Source organism: Pelobates fuscus, chromosome 1, assembly GCF_036172605.1.
Source record: "Pelobates fuscus isolate aPelFus1 chromosome 1, aPelFus1.pri, whole genome shotgun sequence".
In the NCBI taxonomy this organism is placed as follows: Eukaryota; Metazoa; Chordata; class Amphibia; order Anura; family Pelobatidae; genus Pelobates; species Pelobates fuscus.
Genome location: NC_086317.1, coordinates 402,810,434 through 402,832,233, shown reverse-complemented (window position 1 = coordinate 402,832,233; position 21,800 = coordinate 402,810,434). Strand labels below are relative to the sequence as shown.

The following is a 21,800-nucleotide window of genomic DNA, read 5'->3' as shown; positions in this document are numbered from 1 at the left end:
TTTCATCATTCTGCCTGCAGACAATGTTGACATTACAATGGTTGCATATAGTTCTCTTCTTTTCAGTGTATTCATTTGATTTTTACAATTTGTAACTGTGTAGCTGATGCTAATAAGGCTTGTTTTTTGTAGGTGCATTGAACAAAAATTCAAGCGTTGTCCACCACTTCCATCCACCAGTGTAATCATTGTGTTTCATAACGAGGCCTGGTCAACCCTGCTCCGGACAGTGTATAGTGTTCTACATACATCACCCGCAATATTGCTAAAGGAAATCATTCTTGTGGATGATGCCAGTGAGGAAGGTAAGGATAATTGATTAAAGGGACACTATAGGCACGTAAACAGCTTTAGATTAATAGAGTGGTTTTGGTGTACAGTTCATAACCCTGCAGTCTTACTGCTCAATTCTCACTGCTCACTTCTTCTGTGGCTGAGCATACTGCAAGTATCTTCTGTATTCTTTACCCGACTAGACAGGAAGTACTTGCTGTCAGCAACGAACAGCTTCCTGTCCGACCAGGTAGAGAATATAGTAGACCGCCTAACTGCTTTCTGCTCAGGTACGCTACACAGGGGAAGTGAGCAAGCACACAAGAGGTTGAAGAAAGAAAGATACACAAAATGACACACAAAGATGGGCTGGGGATGGGGACACAGAAACACTCAGAGTTGCTGGGAAAGGGGACAATGACACACACAGAGGGACTGGGGCGAGACACAAAAAGGGGCTAGGAGGGAGAAAGAAACATACAGTGGGGCTGGGGAGCAAGAGACATGCAAAGGGACTGGGGAAGAGACACACAGAGGGGTTGGGGGAGAGACACACAAAGGGCCTGGGGAAGAGACACTCAAAGGGGCTAGGGGAGAAAGAGACATACATTGGGGCTGGGGAGCAAGAGACACAAAAAGGGACTGGGGGAAGAGACATGCAGAGGGGCTGGGGGCAGAAAGAGGCCCACAAGGTGCTGGGGAGAGACACACAAAGGGGTTGGGGGGTACAAGTAGCTGGCTTTGCCTAGGACGCAAAATAGTCTAGCCCCAGCCCTGTCTCTACTTGATGGGTAACTAGGCATATTGGCTTGGAAATCTGCTGCTAACTGACTACACTTTCATTTCCTGGCTATAATTTCTACAGATATAGAAAATATGATGTAAAATAGTTGCTTCGGTGTTTCACGGTAAAAAATTCTAAAATGCAGGTAATTACTGTAACAGTGCTCCTGCACTACTAATTGGTACCTCCACCAAATTTGCTTCCTGGCTGCAATCAGGGACCCTGGAGCACTTCAGACCAAGTCACTGAAACTTAACCGGGGTCTCTGATGGACCAGGCTGCTGTGGTTATAGTTCTTTGCAGAGGTTATAGCTCTTTGCAGCGGCCATAGCTCTCTGCAGTGATTATAGCTCTGGAGACCCTTTCCTCAGTGAAGCAGTAATTATAAGTAGTTTTCCCCACACATTAGCCAAGACTGAAAGAAGGGGAGTAGAATGCAGCTTTATTGAACACACACACAGCTTTTTATACACAGAAATGTGGCTTCACACACGACGGTATCCTACTTGCAACCCAAAAGCTTTTACACTAGTTCTACCCCGCTGCCACTCTCTCTGGTGTCTTGATTGCGAAATCCGCAGCTAACCAGATAGACTCCATGCTGTGTCTCCAAAGCATATAGCCCAAAATGTAAATACTGTCCCCAGAAACACCCTTTTCCTGGACAGCTCTCCTCCTACTGCCCATACTGTCCAAATAGCGACCTGATCAGAAAATCCACGTCAGAGTTATAGCATGTTAAAGTTTGACTGGGTTGTGGACATTCTCCAATCCAACTTAGAGTTCCATGAGTGTGGCTGCTTTTCATGATCTTATAAAAAGCAAGGGGAGGCCAGCACCCACACATATTAAATATCCCTGGATAGCTCTCGATGGAGCGCCCATGCTAAAAAAATAGCAATATGATTGGTGGCTGCGGGACCGAGAGATACCCTGACAAGGATTCACCAGGTCACAGCACAGTCCCAATCTGGCAAATAGTTTCAGAACATTTCATGGTATCTTCCAGTCTGGCGCCTGATGCATAGGAGGGATCCAGGCAATCCCCAGAGGTCACCAGTTCTGGCTGTGAGGCAGAATAAGCATCCAGGGGTCTCCATACCCTATTCTAATGATAATAGCAGTTTCTATTCCATGGTGGAATGGGATTCTGTGACAATAATGTTTGTCCTTACCCAAGCATTTTCTTACAATATAACTAAAGCATAAAAATGCTTTGCACGTTTTTAAAGGTTTATTATGTAGTTATCAATATATATGTGTAATATTCTCTAAAATTATCTTTTTTTTGTTCCCTGCACAGAATACTTGAAGGAGCCCTTGGATAATTATGTGAAGTCTCTGCAGATTGTCAAAGTTCTGAGACAGGTAGAACGAAAGGGCTTAATCACTGCACGGTTGCTGGGTGCCAGTGTTGCCTTGGGAGAGGTTTTGACCTTCCTGGATGCCCATTGTGAGTATTTACAAGATGCTGCAGCCTAGTTTACACTGTGGTATAGTATTGATTAGAATATCAATGCTCCTCTAACTTTCCTGTACACCAGTTTGAAATAAAATCCCCTTTTCATTTAGAGATATTACATGTAACCTCGAATTAGAAATTGTCTGAAATGTTTTTATTAAATAACATTTTTTTTTTATTATGTAGGAAATGTTATTGAGCATACACCCTAGGGGGATGTGTTATAGCAGTACAATGATATTGAGCCTGTCAAAGAAAAACTTTTTTTTATGGCAATTATGTCATAGGCTGAAGGCCCGGACTGGCCATCGGGCACACCGGGCAAATGCCCGGTGGGCCGCGATGGCCGTGGGGCCGAGGCCGGCAGGGGAAGGTCCCAGGACTTCCCCTGCCGGTCTATGCAGGGCCGGCACTATCCGAGCGCCGGCCCCGCTGTATTCCATGACGGGCCGGTGGGGAGATCAAAGATCTCCCTCACCGGCCCACTTGAATAGATATGCGGCCGCCGGCGGGGAGAGAGGGAGGGAGCCAGCCCTCCCGGAGAGAGGACCCGGCAGAGCTCTAACTTGCAGCTCCGCCGGGTTCCTCTCGCGAGATCCGGAGCGTTGCCATGGCAACGACCGGATCTCGCGAGAGTGAGCTCTAGCCCGCAGGCTAGAGTTCACTCACCACGAGGACCACCAGGGAACACTGCCACTCTGCCTCCCAGTCCCAGGTTTCAGTCCCCCCCTCCCAGGCTAAAGGTTAGAAGGGAGGGGGGGACATAATAATGCCTGTTATATTATTTGTTTACCCCCCCCCCACACACAAAATCCATTCTAACATTTATAAAGCACTCACACCCATCACACTCAGCACTCACACACCCATCACACTCAGCACTCACACACCCATCACACTCAGCACTCACACACCCATCACACTCAGCACTCTCACACACCCATCACACTCAGCACTCTCACACACCCATCACACTCAGCACTCTCACACACCCATCACACTCAGCACTCTCACACCCATCACACTCAGCACTCTCACACCCTTCACACTCAGCACTCTCACACACAGCACTCTCACACCCATCACACACAGCACTCACACCCATCACACTCAGCACTCACACACAGCATTCTCACACACACACAGCACTCTCACACACAGCACTCTCTAACCCATCACACACAGCACTCTCACACCCATCACACACAGCACTCTCACACCCATCACACACAGCACTCACACCCATCACACTCAGCACTCACACCCATCACACTCAGCACTCTCACCCACATAACACACAGCACTCTCACTCAGCACTCACACCCATCACACTCAGCACTCTCACCCACATAACACACAGCACTCTCACACACAGCATTCTCACACACACACACAGCACTCTCACACACAGCACTCTCTAACCCATCACACACAGCACTCTCTAACCATCACACACAGCACTCTCACACCCATCACACAAAGCATTCTCACACACAGCACTCTCTAACCCATCACACACAGCACTCTCACACACACAGCACTTTCACACACATCACACACCGCACCCTCACATACCGCACCCTCACACACAGCACCCCTCACACAAAGCATCCATCACGCACACATACTGCACCCCTCACATACACACAGAACCCCCCCAACACACTGCACCACACACATACACAATAGTTCCAAACACACATATATATATATATATATACATACATACATACACACACACAGCACCCCTCACACACATACTGCACCCCTAAACACATTACATTCCAGACACACACTAGATCCCTTACCCAACTCTGGATCATCTACACACATATACACACTAGATCCCTATATACACTCTGAATCCGTTATAAACACACACTCACTAGATCTCTTACACATTCTGGGTCCTTCAAACACACACTAGACTCCTATACACATACACACACACACACACACACTACACTCTTAACATACACACTCTGAATCACACACACACTAGATTCCTTGTAAGCAAACACATACTACACCCCTAAACACACACTTTCTACAAACACTACATCACCTATACACACACTCTATAGCCTGTTTGCACACATGCTACATCCCCTTTACATACATTCTCTACAGCCCCTAGCCACATATGCATCACATTACACCACAGACACAACATGTCTAAAACTAACCTTATTACACAATACCACACCACAATCAGCTCACTCTACACACACGCAATACCACAAGCAGACTCCAAACACATGCACAATACTCTTTCCTGGCATTTTTGTCTCCTGGTATCCAGTTATAGAGACACCAGAGACAAGTTGCAAGGAAACACAGTGCAAGCATGTTATTAAATTTGCTTGCACTGTGCAGAACAAATACAGTTTTTTTTTTCTCATGCTAGAGCTCTTCAGCAGAGCTCTGCGCATGGTCTGCCCTGGAAGAGCATTGAACCAACATGCTCACTTTGAGAGGGGGCGTGCTTGTCATTAGTGATGACAAAGCACACCTCCTCTGACCCGCCCCCTTCTTAGTGGGCCGCTGGGATAAAAAAATGCCCGGGCCGAATTTTTCTCCCAGTCCGGCCCTGTGAAGTCCCTGCAGTTATTGTACCATCTCCATTAGAAGATGTTAAGATATCAGAGCAAGTTTAGTAAAGCTTGTTCTAGTTATAGTTGTATGAGCTTATGACCAAGTACAGAGGCGTAACTAGAAACCACGGGGCCCAGTGGGAAAATTGCCATGGGGCCCCCTCCCGTACATCTACCCCCTCCTCCCCACCACACCTCTACCATCCCCCTCCCATATGTTCTCCCCTCGCTCCCTCACATGTGCAAACACACACACAGATACACACACATATACAGAGAGACACACACATACACACAGACACACACATGCAGGCACACACACAGACATACATGCATACATACAAACAAACACACACACACATACACACAAAAACACACATACAAACACACACACACGCACACACATACACACACAGAGATACATACATACAGACACATAGACAGACATACATACACAGACAGACAGACATACAGCCACGCAGACATATATACAGACACACAGACATACACACACACACATACAGACACACAGACAGATAAACACACACACATACATACAGACACACAGACATACACACACACATACATACATACAGACAAACAGACATGCACACACACATACATACACACACACACACACACATACAGAGAAACATTCATACAGACACACATACACAAACACACACACATACATACAAACATAGACATATACAGACACATACAAAATATTTTAGTCACCAACCTGTTTCCTACCTTTTAGGTGCAGGAGGGTGACTTCCCCTGGGGTCCAGTGGCTCAGTCTAATGGGAGTGAGAGTTCCCACTCTGAATCCCTCCTCTCCTGACCTCATCAAAGGGGGCCCGGTCGCACTGTTAAAGCGCTGCAGCGCTGACTGGGCCCCCTGGATATACATAGCATTGGGTGGCCCTAAGAGCATGGGCCACCCGATGGGCCCCTGCAATGCGGTCCTGGCGGTTATACCGCGCGGGCCAGGCCTGCGTTACTTAGCCGGCAGGCACTGTGGATGCAGGGGTCCGCAGGGCAGCTGGGCCCCCTGGAGTGGCGAGCCCAGTCGCAGCTGCGATCGCGATAGTTCCGCCACTGACCAAGTACCCACACTGAGAGATATGCAGTACGGCTATAAACATGACTGGCTGGATGGAGCATTGCAGTGTTCACACATGGACCTCACCCCTTAAGAATATTTGCAGTATCTTCAGATTTCAGGGTTTACTGGAAATACAATGAGTATCCAGCACAGTAGCTATAGCATATAAAGGAAGCACTGAGTTAATGCACATAGTGAAATGTAAATATATATAGATATATATATCACTGGCATACATACAGCGGTCGCAGGATCCATGGGGCCCCGGTGCGAAAATTGATCCGTGCCCCTCCCCGGCGCTTACTCTGCACGGGCAGGGGGCCGCAACACATGGCGGCAGGCACCTGGTCGCAGGGGTCATAGTGCTGCGACCTCTGTGACCTCAGTATGCAGGTCAGTGCATGCAGATACACTTAATGAAGTGGTCTGGGTGCAAGATCCCTCTAGTTTTAACGCTGCAGTTGAAAACATAGCAGTTTCAGAGAAACTGCTATGCTTCACTGAGGGTTAATCCAGCCTCTAGTAGCTGTCTTACTGACAGCTGCTAGAGGCACTTCCGCGATTCTCACTGTGAAAATCACAGTGAGAAGACACTGGACGTCCATAGGAAAGCATTGAGTAATGCTTTTCTATGGGCGGGTTTGAATGCGCGCATGGCTCTTGCCACACATGTGCATTTGGAGCTGAGAGGCTTATCGGGGGCAGAGAGATCCCCAGCACCAAGGGAGCCTGGCGCTAGAGAAAGGTAAGTGCTGAAGGAGTTTTAACCACACACACACTCTCACGAACAGACGCATACACATCAGCTAACAGACACAAACATTTACTGACAGACACACACTCAGTGACAGACATACATACACACTCACTTACACAACATACAGTCTCACTGACAAACACACACTCACTAACAGACACCAACCATACTCACTAACAAACAGACACACACAAACTAACACACTCAGTAACAGACACACACAGTAACACACTCACTGACACACACACACTCACTGACACTCAAACTAACACACACACTGACACTCACTAGCAGACACACACTCAATATCAGACACACACAAACTAACACACAACTAACACACACATTAACACACACAAAAACTAACACATTCACTAGCAGACACACACTCAATAACAGACACAAACAAACACACAACTAACACACTCAGTAACAGACACACACACAGTAACATACACACACACACACACTGACACATGTGTGTGTCTCTTAGTGAGTCTGTTTGGTGCCTGTTAGTGAGTGTGTGTTTGTCAGTGAGAGTGTATGTTTTGTAAGTGAGTGTGTGTGTATGTATGTCACTGAATGTGTGTCTGTCAGTAAATGTGTGTGTCTGTTAGCTAATGTGTATGCGTCTGTTCGTGAGAGTGTGTGTGGTTTTAACCACACACACACTCTCACGAACAGACGCATACACATCAGCTAACAGACACAAACATTTACTGACAGACACACACTCAGTGACAGACATACATACACACTCACTTACACAACATACAGTCTCACTGACAAACACACACTCACTAACAGACACCAACCATACTCACTAACAAACAGACACACACAAACTAACACACTCAGTAACAGACACACACAGTAACACACTCACTGACACACACACACTCACTGACACTCAAACTAACACACACACTGACACTCACTAGCAGACACACACTCAATATCAGACACACACAAACTAACACACAACTAACACACACATTAACACACACAAAAACTAACACATTCACTAGCAGACACACACTCAATAACAGACACAAACAAACACACAACTAACACACTCAGTAACAGACACACACACAGTAACATACACACACACACACACTGCCACATGTGTGTGTCTCTTAGTGAGTCTGTTTGGTGCCTGTTAGTGAGTGTGTGTTTGTCAGTGAGAGTGTATGTTTTGTAAGTGAGTGTGTGTGTATGTATGTCACTGAATGTGTGTCTGTCAGTAAATGTGTGTGTCTGTTAGCTAATGTGTATGCGTCTGTTCGTGAGAGTGTGTGTGGTTAAAACCCCTTCAGCACTTACCTTTCTCCAGCTCCGGGCTCCCTTGGCGCTGGGGATCTCTCCTCCCCGATCCGCCTTTCAGCTCCGAATGCACATGCACAGCAAGAGCCGCACGCGCATTCAAACCGCCCATAGGAAAGCATTACTCAATTTCAAAGTGAGAATCGCAGAAGCGCCTCTAGTGGCGACAGTGAGACAGCTACTAGAGGCTGGATTAACCCTCAGTGAAACATAGCGGTTTCTCTGAAACTGCTATGTTTTCAACTGCAGGGTTAAAACTAGCTGAAGTGATCTGAGTGCCTATAGATGTCCTTTAAGTGTATGTGTACCTGCATGCACTGGCGTTCATACCGCGGTTGCAGCCCTGGCCCACGCAGAGTACCGCGGATCATTTTCGCACCGAGGCCCCATGGATCGTGTGTATACCACTGATATACAATGCTCAAAAAAATAAAGGGAACACTTAAACAACACAATGTAACTCCAAGTCAATCACACTTCTGTGAAATCAAATTGTCCACTTAGGAAGCAACACTGAGTGACAATTAATTTCACATGCTGTTGTGCAAATGGGATAAGGTGGAAATTCTAGGCAATTAGCAAAACAACCCCAATAAAGGAGTGGTTCTGCAGGTGGTGACCACAGACCACTTCTCAGTTCCTATGCTTCCTGGCTGATGTGTTGGTCACTTTTGAATGCTGGTGGTGCTTTCACTCTAGTGGTAGCATGAGACGAAGTCTACAACCCACACAAGTGGCTCAGGTAGTGCAGCTCATCCAGGATGGCACATCAATGCGAGCTGTAGCAAGAAGGTTTGCTGTGTCTGTCAGCGTAGTGTCCAGAGAATGGAGGCGCTACCAGGAGACAAGCCAGTACATCAGGAGACGTGGATGAGGCCATAGGAGGGAAACAACCCAGTAGCAGGACCGCTACCTCTGCCTTTGTGCAAGGAGGAACAGGAGGAGCACTGCTAGAGCCCTGCAAAATGACCTCCAGCAGGCCAAACATGTGCATGTGTCTGCTCAAACGGTCAGAAACAGACTCCATGAGGGTGGTATGAGGGCCCGACGTTCACAGGTGGGGGTTGTGCTTACAGCCCAACACCATGCAGGACATTTGGCATTTGCCAGAGAACACCAAGATTGGCAAATACGCCACTGGTGCCCTGTGCTCTTCACAGATGAAAGCAGGTTCACACTGAGCACATGTGACAGACGTGACAGAGTCTGGAGATGCCGTGGAGAATGTTCTGCTGCCTGCAACATCCTCCAGCATGACCGGTTTGGCAGTGGGTCAGTAATGGTGTGGGGTGGAATTTCTTTGGGGGGCCGCACAGCCCTCAATGTGCTCACCAGACTGACTGCCATTAGGTACCGAGATGAGATCCTCAGACCCCTTGTGAGACCATATGCTGGTGTTCCTCCTAATGCAAGACAATGCTAGACCTCATGTGGCTGGAGTGTGTCAGCAGTTCCTGCAAGACGAAGGTATTGATGCTATGGACTGGCCCGCCTGTTCCCCAGACCTGAATCCAATTGAGCACATCTGGGACATCATGTCTCGCTCCATCCACCAACGTCACGTTGCACCACAGACTGTCCAGGAGTTGGCAGATGCTTTAGTCCAGGTCTGGGAGGAGATCCCTCAGGAGACCATCCGCCACCTCATCAGGAGCATGCACAGGCATTGTAGGGAGGTCATACAGGCACGTGGAGGCCACACACACTACTGAGCCTCATTTTGACTTGTTTTTAGGACATTACATCAAAGTTGGATCAGCCTGTAGTGTTTTTCCACTTTAATTTTGAGTGTGACTCCAAATCCAGACCTCCATGGGTTGAAAAATTTGATTTCCATTTTTTCATTTTTGTGTGATTTTGTTGTCAACACATTCAACTATGTAAAGAACAAAGTATTTCAGAAGAATATTTAATTCATTCAGACCTGGGATGTGTTATTTTTGTGTTCCCTTTATTTTTTTCGAGCAGTGTATATATAACTGACTAAAAGACGAACTAACTACCAAATGGCTGGCCACCCAGCAGGGCAGTGTGCTGCTTGTTAACCTTTTTGACCTTGTTAACACTGTGGTTAACCACAGCCACTTCCAACTCCCGAACAGTGGGTGGGTGGTCGTCGTCGTTCGTATGAATGAACACATGGTGCTGCCATCTTGGACAGTCGAACACCCAGCGATGTTTCATCATCAACTACATGGAACTAATTTCGGATTCTGTTTTCCACGAACACCGCTGAGATCTCCAACCATCCACCTCTTCGTTACAGTTTAGACAAACACCGTTTTGTTCGGTATATTGAAAATCAACGAGCGGATCCCTCCCCGATAGCTAAACCCATGGAGCTCATTCTTTCTGCCGAACGACTGTATACATGGGATACATGGGATCTGAGCGATGTTCGGATATATTGAGTGCACAGATCCAAGATATCTGGGGATATGTCGAACGTGGTGGTTCCATTCGGTGACATGGGAGTTATGTATTTGTATGTGTTTTTACTGTTATTATAGTATAAGTGGGAATATTCTCTATACCTGGAGGTAATTGAGTTACTTCAGGCACTTAACCCAATTTTTTCCTAGGATAGAGAGGAGGAGTTGCACTGTTTGTGTGGGAGTGGTTCCATACTGTGTCTGTATATGTCTGTATATGATTGGATACTGTAAATATGTCTCAGTCTTCCACAAGGTCCCTATGGGAGTGTCCCTTGCTGTCCCTTGCTGGAAGTCCTGCATAAAAGGCCGATCTGTGGCCACCATTAAACAGATCCTGCCTGACCCTCAACACAGAGCCTCATTTTGTGCTTGGGGGGATATTTTGTTAAGATTCCTGTTCGGAGCTTAGGAGTATTCGGTAGCTGACTTCACTTGGGGAAAGAACAACCTTTGGCGGCGTTAACCCCTTCTCATACCTAGGGTGCCGTCACAACTGGTGGCAAGTGGCGGGATGGTTCTTCCACCCCAGAAGGACAGCTACAAAGCAACCTAAACTAATGGAGGCACACTATGGGCAACTGAAACGATCTACCCTCAAGGATTTTCTAGAGAGCCGTGGTCGACCGGCTAGTAACCACAAAAAGAGGGATATTATCGCCGAACTGCTGGAGATGGATTTAGCCGAAAATGTTGCCGAACCAGAGAGGACAGCCGAAGAGGCGAGTTTTGACTGGGCCGTTAGGATAATACTAGCACACTATGGGCCGAACCCTACAACCAAAATAATCACTCAAGTGATAGCTGCGGTGGATGCTAACCAATGCTAGAATCAGCAAAGAGGTGCTGCAGCTTCAGAGGTACCAGCAATACGGCCCATAGGATCACCCAGAATTTCTTCTGGCCTAGTTTTAATAGGGATGTCTGACAGTATTGAAGGACTTGTGACATGTGTCAGCGGGTAGGAAAGCGGGGGAACCACCCTAAGGCCAGACTCATGTCGATGCCTATCATTTGGGAACCCTTTAACCGCATAGCTGTTGACCTTGTGGGTCCACTAGCCCGACCTAGTCCATCCAGGAAGAAGTACATTCTTACCGTGGTGGACTATGCCACACGTTACCCAGAGGCAGCAGCACTGTCTAATATCGAGGCAGAAACAGTAGTCGACGCCTTAGTAAAGATATTTACCCGAGTGGGGTTCCCTAAGGAGATCCTATTGGATCAAGGGACCCAATTCACTGTGGTTCTCACCCAACAGATGTGGGGGGTGTGCAAAATTAAGCCCCTGTTGAGCTCCCCTTACCACCCACAGACTAATGGTCTCTGCGAGCTCTTTAATGGGACCCTCAAGCAAATGCTGAGGACCTTTACTGATGCCTGCAGAGACTGGGAGAGGTTCCTGCCTCACCTGTTGTTTGCATACAGGGAGGTACCCCAGGAATCGACCGGGTTCTCCTAATTCGAGTTGCTATATGGGAGAAGGGTCCGCGGACCCCTGGATCTCATTAGAGGACACTGGGAGGGGACCCCCATAGTACCATACGTGCTACCATAAGTGTTGGAACTCTGGGACCGCATGGAGCAATTGTCTCTGATGGTAAAAGAGAATTTTCCAGGCGCCCGGGGAGGCAGAAAAGATAGTACGATCGGGGTGCCCAACAATGCACTTTCCAGGTTGGGCAAAAGGTCTTAGTGCTCAAACCTGTGAAGACTGACAAGCCTCAGGCATCTTGGCAGGGCCCGTATAAAGTAGTGGCCCAACTCTGTGACACTACATATGTCATTGCCAGCTGTGCAGATGAAAGGATCCAGCGATCCTTTCATGTTAACATGCTGAAGGAATATCAGGAAAGGCAGGAAGATATTGCTGCAGTATGTGCCCCTGCTACCGATGACTCTGAAAGTTTACCTCTCCCTGACCTCTTAGAAAAGGATCCCCAGACTGACCTGACTAGCCTAGTGAAGTTAGGAGACCGGTTAAGCCCCACAGAAACCAAGCAAGCCAGACAGTTCCTATGAGAAAAACAGGCTACCTTTTACCAAGAACCAGGTTACACTACCCTGGCCATACATAAGGTAGAGTCCCCCGGACAAGCACCCCTCAGACAGCCACCCTACCGTATCCCTGAAGCAGTCTGGAGATACAGGAGATACAGGAGATGACTCAGTTAGGAGTCATTGAGCACTCGGACAGCCCCTGGGCCTCACCTGTAGTCCTTGTACCCAAGAAAGATGGAACCACCAGTTTTTGCGTGGACTACAGGCGACTCAATGAAAAGACCACCACTGATGCCTACCCGATGCCCAGGGTAGACGAACTGTTAGATCGTTTTTTAACTACAATAGACCTGTGTAAAGGCTATTGGCAGATTCCCCTGGCCGAGGAAGCTATCCCCAAGTCGGCATTTGTTACCTTGTTTGGCTGGTACCAGCTCAGAGTCATGCCATTCGGGATGAAAAATGCCCTGGCTACCTTCCAACAATTCCAGGTTTTAGTGTGTGCATACGTGGATGACATTGCAATCTACAGTGAGTCTTGGGAAGAACACCTGATCCATGTAGGGGTAGTTCTGGACAAGAATTGGGCCACAGGCCTGACCTTGAAGCCAGATAAGTGCCACTTAGGTATGGCTGAAGTGCAGTATTTGGGTCACAGAGTGGGGTGCGCGAACCAGAGACCAGAGCTGGCCAAGGTGGAGGCGGTAGCTAACTGGCCCACTCCCCGCACTAAGACCCAGGTACTAGCCTTCTTAGGGTATTATAGACGTTTTGTTCCTGACTATAGTACTATAGCCAAGCCCTTGACGGACCTGACAAAGAATAATTTACCTAGGCAGGTCCTGTGGTGTCCAGCTTGTGAAGCCACATTTCAAGCCCTCAAGCAAGCACTTGTTAATGCCCCTGTCTTGGCTGCCCCAGTACCTAACAAACATTTCCTTGTCCACACAGACTCTTCCATGTTTGGACTGGGGACAGTGCGGAGCCAAGTCAGTGAGGACGGAGGAGAGCACCCTGTCGCATATCTCAGCAGAAAGTTACTACCCAGAGAAGTGAGTTATGCTGCAGTGGAGAAAGAATGTTTGGCCCTGGTTTGGGCACTTAAGAAACTTACCCCCTATCTTTATGGACAAGAATTTTCACTGGTCACTGACCACAACCCATTGGTCTGGCTTAACCGGGTCGTAGGAGACAATGGCAGATTGTTACGGTGGAGCCTAGCCCTGCAGCCCTATATTTCACCATCAGCTACCGACCCGATAAGCAGAATGGAAATGCTGATGGGTTGTCCAGGCAAACAGACGTCTCTCCAGCTACCTAGTTCCAGACATCCCCAAGTTGACCCGAGAAGGATCAAGCCGGGTCTGCCGGAGTGTCCCACAAGGAGGGAGTCATGTAGAAGACCTCTCTGCCTCTGGGTTATTATTTGAGACTGTTTCGTCTGTTTGTTCGCCAGTACCTGGTTGTTCATGTTTTTGCCTGATTACATTCCCTAAAAGACGAACTAACTACCGAATGGCGGGCCACCCAGCAGGGCAGTGTGCTGCTTGTTAACTTTTTTGACCTTGTTAACACTGTGGTTAACCGCAACCACTTCCACCTCCAGAACAGTCGGCTGGGTGGTCGTCGTTCGTATGAACGAACACGTGGCGGCGGCCATCTTGGACAGTCGAACGTCCAGCGGTGTTTCGTCGTCAACTACATGGAATTAATTTTGGATACTGTTTCCCATGAACACCGCTGAGATCTCCAACCATCCACCTCTTCGTTACAGTTTAGACGAACGCCGTGTCGTTCAGTATATTGACAATCCACGAATGGAACCCTCACAGATAGCTAAACCCATGGAGCTCATTCTTTCTGCCAAACGCCCGAGTAACACACTTTAACACCATGGACATTTGACTGTATTCATGAGATCTGAGCACTGTTTAGATATATTGAGTGCACAGATCCAAACTATCTCGGGAAATGTTGAACGTGGTGGTTCCGTTCGGTGAAATGGGAATTATCTATTTTTATGTGTTTTTACTGTTATTATAAAGTGGGAATATTCTCTATACCTGGAGGTAATTGAGTTACTCCAGGCACTTAACCCAATTATCCCTAGGATAGAGAGGAGGAGTTGCACTGTTTGTGTGGGAGTGGTTTCATACTGTGCCTGTATATGATTGGATACTGTAAATATGTCTTAGTCTTCCCCATGGTCCCTATGGGAGTGTCCCTTGCTGGAAGACCTGCATAAAAGGCTGATCTGTGGCCACCATTAAACAGATCCTACTTGACCCTCAACACAGAGCCTCATCTCGTGCTTGGGGGATATTTCGTTAAGATTCCTGTTCAGCGCTTAGGAGTATTTGGTAGCCGACTTCACTTGGGGAAAGAACAACCTTTGGCGGCGTTAACCCCTTCTCATACCCAGGGTGCCATCACAATATATATATCACTATGTGCTGGAATCGGGTGAGTCAATAAAGGGTTTTTTAAGGGGGGGTCATGCAAGCGGTCTGTAAATCCATATTTTCACTTTTCCCTGTCGAATGCTGACAGATTACAGTCATGATTGACACTAAATACTGATTTTGTCCCAATCAAGTTAAACATTAGAGAGGTGGGAGGGTGTATACAAAAGAAAAGCAAGGTGTATTTTTTCCAAACACTCTACCTAGAGCTATTTTAAAAAGCAGAGGTATAGTCAGTGTTTTTTGAATGTCACTGTAGCAATGGTACTGAGATAAATATTATCTCTATTTTGCATTTTTTTAGTTCTCTGTGCAGTGAGTGCCTCTGCCAGTTCTTGCTGCACAATATTTATTTATGTACTAAATACATAATGGATTGAAACACCAGAAATTAAAAAATTTCAATGATTAGGCTAAAACAGACAATTCAGCAAACTTATCCAAATCTGTTATATGTTAATTTTAGCTGTTCAGCCCTACTTTTGACATTTACTGTGAATTCTCTTAGAATTTTCAGTAATACTCATTGTAATAAATAGCTCTGTTAGAGTATTCTGATTAATTAAAGAAAGGGGTCTGCAGCCTCATGTTTATATATAAAGTTCAAATAACAGAGTAGGAGATTCTGTAAAGTAACACTGTGCTTTAAGATTTTTGTGACAGAGCTCTTGTACTCCGACCGAGTACCTCCACCCAGTTCACTCCTTAGCCGCTTGCTGGGACCCTGAAACGATTCAGCCCTAGTTTCCGCAGCTTGACTGGGGTCTTCATGGATCTTTTTCCTTCTAGGCAGGTATGCTGCTTTCCTTGAGGGCAGGTACACACCTCTGCCTGCAATGTCATAGCTCTTGTCTTTATAAAGACAGGTGCGGCTCTCAGGCCCAACTCTGGGTTAGAGGGATCGTGCAACCAGTCACCAGGTCCGAAGACTCTGTTACTGGGATCCCTGAAAAATCCACACAGGACACACAGTTCCAAAATAAACTAACATACTCAGCTTTATTTTTACCCGAGACTAGCCCATATGCTTATTACATTGAGATTTCTGTGGCAACTTCAATAAAATATAAATGACCAAATCATATCAGACAACATATAGGAACTTATAATAACATACTGACATATTTATAAAGGGGTGGGGAAAAATAGTTAACAAAATATCTCTCCTGCCTGCAGAAACAATAATATGCAAATCTACCTAAATATGCAAATTAACATGACTTGCTATTGAGGTAGTGCATATAGCTGTTGCTACCAACAGATGGTGCTATACAGGCCCCACAGCCAAATTCACCTAGTTGGTAACAGGCTTCAGTAAGACAGGAGAGCACACAAAACATTTAACAAATACGTTATACCCACCCTGCACCTTTAATGGGCACAGCGTGACTTTGACATAGGAGTAGTCCAGGCTCCCTCATAAACTGTTAGTCTGAATCTCCTGGTGACGGTGACTCCCATCACTATTTTATTTAAAATAAAACTTTTTTTTTTAAGGAGTTTGTCTGAGTCACAGCCAACGGAGGAGTTGCTAGGACTGCATAAACCAAATCAAAAGTGATTTATCTCCTAAATGGCAAATAATTGAGCAATGAGGCTGCAGGGGCATGATCCATACACTAAACTGCTTCCTTGAGCTCTAATTGTTTTGATGCTTATAGTGTCAATAAGGCGACAAATATTTGAATGCCATTTGGAAAAACACTAAATCAGCATACAATCAAAACTGACTCATGAGAAATGATGAACTGGATTGGACAAACCGATATATTTTTTTTTAGTCTTTACATGTCTAGTGTTTAGTCACTTTGAATATAAAATAACTCATTATTAAGTTTTATCGTCACATTTTATGGTTAAACAGGTGAATGTTTTTATGGCTGGTTGGAGCCTCTCTTGTCCAGAATTGCTGAAGACCAAACTGCTGTTGTAAGTCCAGACATCACTGATATTGACTTTAACAACTTTGCGTTTTACAAGCCAATCCAACATGGCAAGTCGTACTATCGGGGGATCTTTGATTGGAGCCTTCAATTTTGTTGGGAACGTATCCCTGAACATGAAAAAGCAAGAAGGAAAAATGAGACATACCCTATTAAGTATGTATTTAGTTTAAATATGTATATAGATATGTAACAGTACTATCTAAAAACTAAATATTAACAATTCAGTTTCACAAGAAATAGCTTTTGGCATGAAGTAATATTTCATAATAACCAAGCGAAAAACTTAACAGAATGTATGGATGGGGGTAAGGCAACTGAAGCACAGGAAGATGTACTTCCTGCTTAGCAAAAAATAGGATACCTGAGGTATAAATCCCCAGGAAAAGAAGTTCATGGAGAAAAATATAGCAATTAAGGAAAGTTAAGTAAAGAGAGAGAGGAGACAGATAAATACAGATGAATAATAATTAGGAGTGCACATAAAAAGACATAAGAGTTTTACGTTAGAGGAGGGAAGGAGACAAAAAGAAAAAAGGTTTCTGTGTAACTGTACTCTGTAAAGATCCCCTATCACCAGAGCTCCTGTCCCCTCTAGAGCTCCTGTCGCCCCTCTCAGACCCTGTCCCCATTCTCAGCCCCTGTGCCACGTTCTCAGCCTCTGTGACTTTCACCACAGCTTCTGCCCCCCCCCACCCTCTACAGCTCCTGACCCCCCTCAGCCCCGGGCACCACAGCCCCTGTCCCCCCATTTACAGCTCCTGCCCCCCTTTATAGCCCCTGGTCCCCACCACAGCTCCCCTCTAAAGCCCCTGTGCCACTCTCTACAGCACCTGTGCCCCCACCACAGTCCCTGCAGCCCCATGTGGCCCCCCACCAGCGGCGTACATACCGTTGTCACAGGGGTTGCAGCTGTGACTGGGCCCGCCACTCCACGGGGCCCGGCCGCCCTGCGGACTCCTGTGACAGAGTATCCGCCACCATCATCTTCTGTGGCCCCGGCCCTGCGCGGCAAACCGCCGGGGCTGCCATCCAAAGAGTCCATCGGGTGGCCCATGCTGTCAGGGCCACCCGATGGATGTGGATTGCCAGGGGGCCCAGTCAGCTTTGGGCGCTTTAACAGCGAGACCGGGCCCCCTGTGATGACATCACACCGAGCTGGGAGGAAGTGACCGCACATCACTCCATCCAGCTAACACTGAGAGCCGCGCGGGAGGAAGACCAGGGAGTCAGAGTGGGAACTCTGACTCCCATCAACCTGAGCCACCACTGGACCCCAGGGAATGTCACCCTCCTGCACCTTAAAGGTAGGAAACAGGAGGGCGACTTAAACATTTTGTGTGTGTGTGTTTGTATGTATGTGTGTCTGTCTGTCTGTCTGTGTGTGTGTCTGCCTGTTTGTATGCATGTCTTTGTATGTATGTGTGTGTGTGTGTGTCTGTCTGTCTGTGTATGTATGTATGTATGTATGTATGTATGCCTGTATGTGTGTGTGCTTGTCTGTTTGTATGTATGTATGTGTGCCGTGTGTGTGTGTCTGTCTGTATGTATGTGTGTCTGTCTGTATGTGTGTATGTCTGTATGTGTGTATGTCTGTATGTGTCTGCCTGTGTGTATGTGTGCCTGTCTGTTTTTTTATGCATGTGTCTTTGTATGTATGTGTCGTGTGTGTGTGTGTGTCTGTCTGTCTGTCTGTCTGTGTATGTGTCTGTATGTGTGCCTGTCTGTGTGTGTGTCTGTGTGCCTGTATGTGTGCCTGTCTGTTTGTACGTATGTGTCTGTGTGCCTGTATGTGTGCCTGTCTGTTTGTATGTATGTGTCTGTGTCTGTCTGTATGTATGTATATATGTGTGCCTGTCTGTTTGTATGCATGTCTCTGTGTATGTTTCTATGTGTGTGTGTGTTTCTATGTATGTGTGTGTGTGAGTGTGTGTGTGCGTCTGTCAGGGGGGAATAGGGAGGGGGGGCCCCACAGATCATTTTAGCACCGGGGCCCCATAGTTTGTGTGTACACCACTGCCCCCCACTACATCCCGTAACTCCCCTTCTACACATCCCTCCAACTACAGCCTCTATCCCCCCCACTTTTACACCCCAAACCCCCATGACAGCCTCTATTATTTTACTACAGTTTTTACCTCCACCTACAGCCCCATATCCTCCCCCCTACAGCCTCCCTTCTCAAATTGCAGCCCATATCACCCACACTACAGCCACTTTCCCCAATTGTAGTCATCAACCGAATTCAGCCCCATTCCACACTACATTTCCTAACCCCCCCAATAACAACCCATAGCCTCCACTACGGCCCCTAACCATCAACTACAGCCCCTGGACCCCTACTACACCCTTTAACTCCTCAACTACAGCCAATAAAACCCACTACATGCAGATACAGGCATACAGAGCAGGAGCTGATAGATTCTGGATCAGCTCCTGCTCTGTATGCCTGTATCTGCATGCCTATATGTCTGTGTATGCCTGTGTCTGTATGTCTTTGTATGCCTGTGTCTGTATGTCTCTATAAGACTGTGTCTGTACATCTCTGTATGACAGTGTCTGAATATCTGTGTGTGTGTGTGTGTGTGCGCATGTATGAGTGTGTTTGTTTGATTGTGTGCCTGCATATCTCTATGACTGTGTGTGCCTGAATAAGTCTGTGTGCATGTATTTCTGTGTCTTGGGAGTAAAAAGACACACAAAGGGCCCTGGAGGGGGGATGACAAAAAAATGGGGGGATGACAAAGGGGAGAGAGCAACAGAGAAGGGGCTGGGGAAAGAAATAAACATACAGGGACTGGGGGAAAAAAGAGACCCACAAAGGGGTTGAGGAAGTAAGAGATATACCAGGGGGGTTGTAAGAGACACACAAGGGGGTCTAAGACAAATTAAATGTGGGATACAATACATTAAAGGGGGTAAAAGGGGGGTTACGAGATACACAGGTGAATATGCATTTTTATTTTAATCCTTGCACTGGCCCTGCAGGTAAACAGCTAGGAATTATTACTCTGAACAAATGCAATTTGAGTGATTTTCCTCTTGTCTACAATTGATCAAGACAAATATAAAAACAGGTTTATGTGACTATGTGTTCCTTTTAGTGCCATGGGGACTTTATCTGTATTTCTTACCTATCGTATACTTATGGCAGATTTTACAGAAAACATAACCAGGCAGTATAATCCACTAGTTAACTTCTCCTAAGACCTAGTGATTTTTGTCTCCAAAACAAAAACTATATATGTATTATATATTAACTATAAATGCACAGCTTGTACTTATCTTGGCTTGTAGGTCGTTTAATGGTGTAAGCTTAATTACATGTGATTCTGTTGTCTCTCTTTATAAATTGTATGATAATTGATAGTTCTGTTTTTCATGCCCAGGACTCCTACAATTGCTGGAGGTCTGTTTGCAATCTCCAAGGCTTATTTTGAGCACCTTGGAACTTATGATGACCAAATGAGAATCTGGGGTGGAGAAAACATAGAAATATCTTTCAGGGTAATGATGAACTGGTGATTTATTTTGGAATGCATGCTAAACTAACCATTTTGGCCTTTGATTCACATAATAAACAGTATCATCTTGTTGGTATCTTGAAAGGTACAGAGTTCAACTTACCTGGATTTCTTCCTTCTTGTGGTTGCCATTTCTATCTCCTCAATACTTTAAATGCATGCACAAGAAGATTGGGATGGGATGACAAAATCTTTGCCCATTGCCTAATTTTACAGAAAATTGTGTCTCATTAGGCAATGTTTATAAATTGTCATATATATATATCTTTTCAGTATGCTGGAATTGTCAATAATTGTGTAAAGGGCAGTTTATATGTGCAAGGGAGAGCCCTGTTTTTGTCAAACCACTCTTAAACAGAAGCCATCGGCAATGGTCCAATCCAATGCTCCTGATAGAGGAACATTGAGGACCTGTTGCGCAAGGCCAATGAGCGCTACACGCACATCCAAGCTTCTCCTTAGGAAAACACTTTAGGACACCCGCTTCACATGAACGAGTTTTACGTGGTCAGTGCAAGAAGTGTCTCTAGTGGCTGTCAGTATGACAGTCACTAGAGGTGGACTTAACCCAGCAATGTAAATATTGCAGTGAGCTTGCATGTGTGTGTCAGTGAGCTTGTCTTTATATGAGCATGTGTGTGTGTCTGTGAGTTTGTAGTGAGCATGTGTGTGTTTCAGTGAGCTTGTCTGTAGTGAGCATGTGTGTGTGTCAGTGGGCTTGTCTGTAGTGAACTTGTGTGTGTTTCTGTCAGTGAGTTTGTAGTAAGCATGTGTGTGTGCCAGCAAACATGTCTGTAGTATGCATGTGTATGTGTATGTGTATCAGTGAGCTTATGTGTAAGCAAGCTTGTGTGTGTCAGTTAGATTTTCTGTAGTGAGCATGTGTGTGTCAGTGAGCATGGTCTGTAGTGAGCATATGCATATGTGTCAGTGAGCTTGTCTGTAAATGAGCTTGCATATGTTGTTGAGCTTTCTGTATTAAGCATGTGTGTGTGACAATAAGCTTGTCTGTAGTGAACCTGTGTGTGTGCTTTTCTGTTGTGAGCATGTGTTTGTGTGTCAGTGAGCTTGTATTGAGCATGTGTGCATCAGTGAGCTTGTCTGTAGTGAGTATGTGTATTTGTGTCAGTGAGC

General features: G+C 46.2%; 1 protein-coding gene across 1 annotated transcript in view; it reads left to right on the top strand.

Moving 5' to 3' along the window:
- Window positions 1–21,800, top strand: part of GALNT6 (polypeptide N-acetylgalactosaminyltransferase 6) — a 122,798-nt gene that overhangs the window by 43,981 nt on the left and 57,017 nt on the right. The window contains exons 2-5 of the mRNA XM_063428018.1: window positions 133–305; window positions 2,361–2,510; window positions 17,064–17,298; window positions 20,532–20,649. Coding sequence (XP_063284088.1) covers window positions 133–305; window positions 2,361–2,510; window positions 17,064–17,298; window positions 20,532–20,649 — 676 coding nt within the window. The remainder of the gene's footprint in view (window positions 1–132; window positions 306–2,360; window positions 2,511–17,063; window positions 17,299–20,531; window positions 20,650–21,800) is intronic.